At 63.8% G+C, this 6389-nt stretch overlaps 1 protein-coding gene across 1 annotated transcript; it reads right to left on the minus strand.

Moving 5' to 3' along the window:
- Window positions 1-1743: 1743 nt before the first annotated feature.
- UNCX (UNC homeobox) lies at window positions 1744-5652 on the minus strand. The gene is made up of 3 exons (XM_024122148.1): window positions 5361-5652; window positions 4960-5135; window positions 1744-2889 (listed from the first exon to the last, which is right to left on the minus strand). The coding sequence occupies exons 1-3, from the start codon at window positions 5650-5652 to the stop codon at window positions 1744-1746; spliced, it is 1614 nt and encodes a 537-aa protein (XP_023977916.1).
- Window positions 5653-6389: the final 737 nt, after the last annotated feature.

The raw sequence follows: 6389 nt of genomic DNA on the forward strand, positions 1-6389 counted from the left end.
GTGGGTTGGGATTTTGGGGGGGGGGGATGGAGTCTCCCTTCCCGCTCTCACTTTTCTTTTGATCTAATTATTTTTCCTATAAGCTCGGTCTCCTAGAGAGCAAATATCAGAGTCACTGAGCGAAAATTATGTAAATATTATTAAAGGGACTCGGGCTCCGAAATTCATTTGCGCCCGCGCGAGGAGGAAAGCTGTCCTTCTGATTATTTTCAATTTATTTGCAAATAAAGGCCTGATGACCAGGAGGGATCAGGGATATTTAACGAGGCTGTAAACATAATTCCACTGCGCTCAGCCTCGCTGGAATTAATGGTTTTAATAATTGGGATCCCAATTTCTTGGGGAATTGGTGGCTTTTGCGGCACCGAGGACCCAGGGCCCAGGAACATTGAGGAGGGTGGGTTGGGATTTTGGGGGGGGGGATGGAGGATTCGTGACGGGTCATTTCGGGGTGGGGCGGCTGCGGGCAGGCGAGGGGGCTAGGGGCTGGCTGCAGGTTCCAGCCAAGTTTGCTAATATTTCTTCGCTGCAGATGTCCTGAAGCCCCCGAAGGGTCCCCCGGGGACCCGGACCCTATTAGAACAAATGTGCACTGCTTTTGTAAAGAGGCGCGTTGGCGGCGCCTGTCCTATTACAGGCGACACATGATCAATAGGCTGATAACGCAGCAACATCAATATAAGCGACAGAACAATGAGGGATATCATTGAGCATCTATCTTAATATAGCCGGCTACAAGAGCGCTGACAAAGAGTGCAGCTCATGAAAATTCCGCCCCACGATTCCCCATCTCCGCTCCAATATGCGCACGCACTCCCCCAGCTGCCGGCGCTATTATTCTCCAATTTCAATTTGACACCCCAGCCTTTCATGCTAATTCTATTATTGTAGGAAGTTTATGTGATTTCATATCACTAGAAATCGGTAATGTATAATAACCCTTTGGGCAAGAAACCCAGTCCCCGCAGCAGCCACCGGAAAATAATTACTTTCATATCAAAACTCTGCAGGAGCCCAGCGGCCGGGCCCTTGCAGCCCCTGGCTCCGTCACCCCGCGCGTGTGCCAGTGCGCGGGGGTGCGCGCGGGGGCGCGTGTGTGTGCGCGCGCGCGCGCGCGTGTGGCGCCGGGGAGGAGGGGGAGCGCGGGGGAGGGCAGGAGAGGGGAGCTGTGGATGCATAAATTTGTTCAATCAGAAAACACAAACACACACGCACACAAAAGGAGGCATTAAGCGCGGACCTCGGGGGAGGTGAGGGGCCTCGTCCCACCCGCGGGGAGAGGCTTGGGAGATGGAGCGGGGCGGGGGGCGGGGGCCGGACTGGGCCCTCGGAAATTGGAAAAAAGTGGACCCGAAAGCTTGCGTTTGACCAGCTTTATTTATCAAAAATGGTACATATATAAATATTTTTAGACATTTTTGCATTTTACAAGGCTGAGGATTCTTGTTGTGAGTTTTTGTAGGGGTATGAGTTCTTTTCTTTTCTTTTTTTCTTTTCTTTTTTTTTTTTTTTTGCTCCCTTGAGAGGAGGAGGGTCTCACCCCCCAGTCCTGGGTTGCTGCCTAAGTCCGAATTGATACAGCGTTTTTTTTAAAAAAATAAAATAAAAATAAAAGGAAGGAAACAGAAAAAAAGAGGAAAAAGCAGTGTTTCCAAGCCGATCACCTGATTTCGCTGTGTGAGTCGGAGCCTGAGCGAGCGGCCGGGGGCCGGCTGAGCGCCACCCTCGGCCCCACCGCCGCCCTCAGTCCATGTCCACCTCCTCGCCATCCGGCGCGCTGGGTCCGGCTGCGGCGCCCGATTCGGGGGTCCCGCCCACGGCCGGCTCCGCGGCGGGGCTGGGAGCTCGCGGGCCGGGCCCGGGCGACAGCGCGAGCGGTGGCGGCGGCGCGGCCGCTGGGCCGGCGGCCCCCGCGTCTGCGCAGTCCCTGCCGCCGCCCTCGGCCGCGGCGGCCGCCGCCGCGTCCCGGAAAGGCGCTGGGGTCGGGGCCCCCGAGGAGGCGGCGGCGTCAGGGCTGCGGCGCGCGAAGGCCGAGTCCGGAGCGCCGCCGGGCCCCGGGAAGGCCCCGAAGCTGGCCTGGGCGGGGGGCGCGGGCGGCGCGGCGGGCGCGGGCGGCGCGTCCCTGGGCGCGGGCTCGGGACCCGCGCCGCCCCTGAGCGCGGCCTGCGGCACCAAGAAGCCAAGCGGCTGCGTGATGGGGTAGAGCAGGAAGTGGCCCTTGCCGACGAGGGTCCGCGGCGCGCACGGCAGGCCGGGCGCGAAGTCCAGCCCCGCGGCGGCGGCGGCGTTGGCGGCGGGCGCTTTCCGGCGCGGCGGCGAGTCGGACAGCAGGCTCTCCACGCTGAACGGGCTGGCCTTGGGCGGGCCCGCGGCGCCGCGCTCGGCCGCCGCCGCCCCGGGCGCACACGGGGTGGCGTCCTTGTCCGCGGGGCGGCCCAGCCGCGGCTGCGGGCCGGCGCCGCTTCTTTGGCTCGGGTAAAAGGCGGGATCGCAGGTGCCGGGAGCGGGCGGCTCGCCGGGCGGTGCGGGCGCAGCACCGGCGGCGCCGGCGGCGTGAGCGCCGGGGCCCTTCGCCGCGGCGGCGGGCGGCGGCGGCTCGGGCGGCTCCGGGGACAGGCCGCCGCCGCCGCTGTCGCTGTCGGAGCTGGGCGCGCTGTGCAGGGACAGGCCGCCGGGCGAGTGCAAGTGGCGGCTCTGGCTCTTGAGCAGTTTCTTCTCGTGCTTGCGCTTCTTTTTCTCCATCTTCTCCAGTTCCTTGCGCGCGATCTCCTCCGGGTCCATCGGCTCGCCACTGCACGTGGTAGGGTGGGAGTTGTGCGCCGGCCGCCCAGGGCCCTTCTTCGTGTTCTCCTTCTTCCTCCACTTGGCCCGGCGGTTTTGGAACCAGACCTAGAGCAGCCGGATAGGGGAAAGGAAGGCACGGTCAGGCGGCGGGCTTGCCGTGGGGGGCTTCGGGCCTCCCCACCCGCCCCCCCAGAGAGGCCTGCACAACCCCGGCTCCGGCCAGGGGGCGGGAGCCGAGCCACGCGGCCCAGCCGACCCTGAGCTGGATTTCGGCACTCAAGCTGCAGGTTCCAACGTGTTATCTTTTCCACCCAGAAGGAGGTAGATGGGGCCTCTCGGCCGGCTTCCCACTCCAGCTTCTCACCTCGGGGAACTGGGAGCTGCCCCTTCGCTGGGCAGGGCCGGTCTGGCCCCTGACCGAGGGCGTCGGGTTCCGGGTCGGGAGGCAGAGGGCGGGGGGGCCCCTCTTCGCCCCTCCTGGCTTCTCACAGCTTGTGTTCTAAGCAGCCCGCCTGGCCCGGCGCTGAACGTCTGGCCTGAGGACCAGGAGCGGCTGGGCTCAGCTGCCCTCCAGACCTGTCTTCGGCTCCCTGGAGGCTGAGTCAAAGCCCAGATTTTGGGGGTTCCCGTGAAGGGAAATCTGGGTGCTTTTTCCTCCAGAAGGGCCTGGGAAGCCGAACTTGCGGGGGAGAGCTTCAGCAGCCCCTCCATCCCCCCCCCCCATTCAGAAAGCCTGCTTTCTGAAGGAAGGTTCCACGCCAGGGCACCAACACAGCCTTCTCAAACCAGTTGTGCTTGGCCTGGACCAGGGAGGGGTCCGGCAGTGAGGGAAGCAAGAGGCCAGCCTCCAGGCCGTGCGGAGAAGAGGCCAGGGCCCGTCCTGCATCCCGCCGCCTCTCTGCAGGCCTCCTCCTGGGAGCCCCGCGGTTCTCCAGGCTGGCGGCAGCCCTAGACCCTGGCTCCAGCAGCACACACACAGTCCAATCCCGCGGAGCCCCAGGCACACGACCCTTCTCAAAAGATCGCGATAGTTCGAATTCTTTGTTCCGCCTGTGTAGAGACCCGCACAATAGCAGGCCCGCCTGGTCACCGGCACCCTTTTTTGGTGCCAAGGTGCGTGAGTTAAGCGGTATCCTCCCCAAGACTGTCTCTGCCCTTTCATTCTTTCTTTCTTTTTAAATACTTCTTTTTTGGTGTAAATTCCAGGCTGCCTTGTCACCCAGAATTTCTCATTATCGTATTAGAGAAGAAATGAAGAGGTCTTGACTTCACTTAAGACACTTAGAACAAATTGGATAAGAAGATTCACACACAGAAGAGGTCATGCGGGGCGGCCCAAGCACAGGAGAGAGCACCTTTTAGACAAAGCTACTGGCGCTAAGCAGGTGCCTTCCCAGCCTCGGCCTCCAAGCCCGGCACCCCCAGCTGTGGCCCACACCCCGCTGACCACCACACCGACCCGGAAAAAGACGTCTGTGCTTTAGGGAAACATCTAATTATGCACGATTCATCTTAAATTTTCAATCCACCAAATTGACACTGTATTTTTAAAAAGAATACCGCCGGCAGTCTCGGAATAAAATCAAATTACGGGAGGAGAAAAAAAAAAGATATAACCGATGGTGTTAAGGATTCAGACAGCCTTTCCCCCCACAATGTGTTAATTGTTTGTGTCCGCCTCCCCTTCCTCAGCTGCCCCCTTCTGCAAAGCTCTGAATAAGTACACGTTTTCGTGTGACTATTTTAGAGGCGAGAGTAAGCAAACGCGCTAGCTGCTGGCTGGTGTGCGGAGCCCCCAGCCGGGGCCCGGAGTCGCGGGGTCTTGCCTTCTCCCGCTCTCCTCCAGGTCCGAGCCGGGCCGGTTCCTTCTGGCCGCTTCGCCCGCCCCAGCGCCTCGTTTCTCGCCGTCGCCCCGACCCCACCACGCAGCTCCCCGGTTCGGACGCAGCAGCCGTCCTCCGGCCCCTCCCGAGCCGCCTCGGCTCCCTCCGGGATGCCCACCTCCCCCTCCGCGGGGCGCCGAGACCCGGACCCCCCCACCTTCCGGCGGGCGTGCGCGCGGCGGGCTCTGACGGAGGCTGTGGTCTCCCACCTGGAAGCCGAGAACAAAGGCGGGCCGGGCCGCGCAGCCGCCAGGCGGGATGTGGCTCGCGGGACGCACAGGCGGGTCTTTACCTGAACTCGGGACTCAACCAGGTCCAGGCGCAGCGCCAGCGCCTCGCGCATGAACACGTCGGGATAGTGGCTCTCGTTGAACGCCTTCTCCAGCTCCTCCAGCTGCCAGCCCGTGAAGTTGGTGCGGGTGCGCCGCCGCTTGCAGCCCGGGCTCTCCTTGTCCGGGTCCCCCGAGTCTGCGGGCACGCACAGGACGCCGCGCGGCTCAGCCCCGGGCCCGGCTGCAACGCGGCCACCCGCTTCTGTGCAGGGGCCACCGAGAGGGGAGGGCGACGCGCGCCCCGAGCCGGGCGGAGGGCGGCGACCCAGGAGGCCGTGGAGCCGCGGCCGCCCGCCGCCCCCTCCTCCGCCCGACGGGGTCCCCTGCCGCCCGCCGCCCCCTCCCCGCCCGCCGCGCCTACCTGACAGCTTGAAGGGCTGGCTGTCGCCGCCGACCCCGCAGGCGGCCGGCAGGAGCGGCGTGGGGTTCACCACCGAGGCGGCGGCGGCGGCGGCGGCGCACGAGCCGCTGAGCAGACCGTCGATGGAGAAGGGGACCGAGGCGGCGGCGGCGGCGGCGGCGGCCGACTGCAGCTGGTGGCCGGCCAGCTCGTACACGTGGTGGTGGCCCAGCGGGTAGGGGAAGCCCACCACGCCGCCCAGGGAGCCCCCGAACTGGGCATGCGGGTGCTCCAGGAGGCGGCCGTCCATCATCTCGCGCGGGGGGCCGGCGGGGCCGGCGGCGGGGCGCGGGGGCGCGGGCCGGGGCCGGGGCGGGCCAGCGGCGGGAGGCGCGGACGGCGGCGGCGGAGACAGGGACCCGGAGCCCTACACATGCTTCGCCCGCGCTCCGGCGCTTTACTTTATCAACATCAAGCTCCCGATAATTAGCCGCGGCCCGGGGAATTTGGGACCAATAAGAAGCGCTAATCGGCTCTGACGTCAGAGGCGTGCTGGGTGCAAGGCAACGTTTTCCATATCGATTGCTAATTATACCTGACATGCACCTCAATAAACAGTATCAGGAACTGTCACAACAAGGCGGGGGGAGGGGCGCGGGCGGGGCGCGGGCGGGGGCCCCCGGCGAGCCCCCATCCCCGTCCCAGCCGGACCCAGCCCGCGCCTCCCCCTTGCCGCCGGCTCCCGCCCCTCCGCACATCACTAATAGATTTCCCTTTAAAACATTCGCCGGCGTGTTGTGGGGATTTTTCACCAGAAATGCTGTACTCTCTGAACCTTTAAAGTGATGTTGCTCCAATTACAGAGAGACATTGAGCGGCAAATAGACTGATCCAATAATAGGAGATTCATCATCCGCTCTTTCCGAAACTGTCACATTGAATTTAAAACTACAAGGGCTTCTCATCTCCTCTCCGGCTGCAGGCGGCGGGGGGGTGGGGGGCGGGGGAGAGGAGCCCGGCGAGGGAGGCTAGGGGAACGGAGGGAGGAGG

This window comes from Physeter macrocephalus, chromosome 14 (genome assembly GCF_002837175.3).
Source record: "Physeter macrocephalus isolate SW-GA chromosome 14, ASM283717v5, whole genome shotgun sequence".
NCBI classification, from domain to species: domain Eukaryota; kingdom Metazoa; phylum Chordata; class Mammalia; order Artiodactyla; family Physeteridae; genus Physeter; species Physeter macrocephalus.

Excerpts from the sequence above, each read along its gene's own strand:
- UNCX (XM_024122148.1), bottom strand. The coding sequence starts at position 5,652 with ATGATGGACGGCCGCCTCCTGGAGCACCCGCATGCCCAGTTCGGGGGC. Across the intron at positions 5,136-5,360 it reads CCAGCCCTTCAAGCTGTCAG|ACTCGGGGGACCCGGACAAG; the intron begins GTAGGCGCGGCG and ends GCGTGCCCGCAG. Across the intron at positions 2,890-4,959 it reads TGGTTGAGTCCCGAGTTCAG|GTCTGGTTCCAAAACCGCCG; the intron begins GTAAAGACCCGC and ends CGGCTGCTCTAG.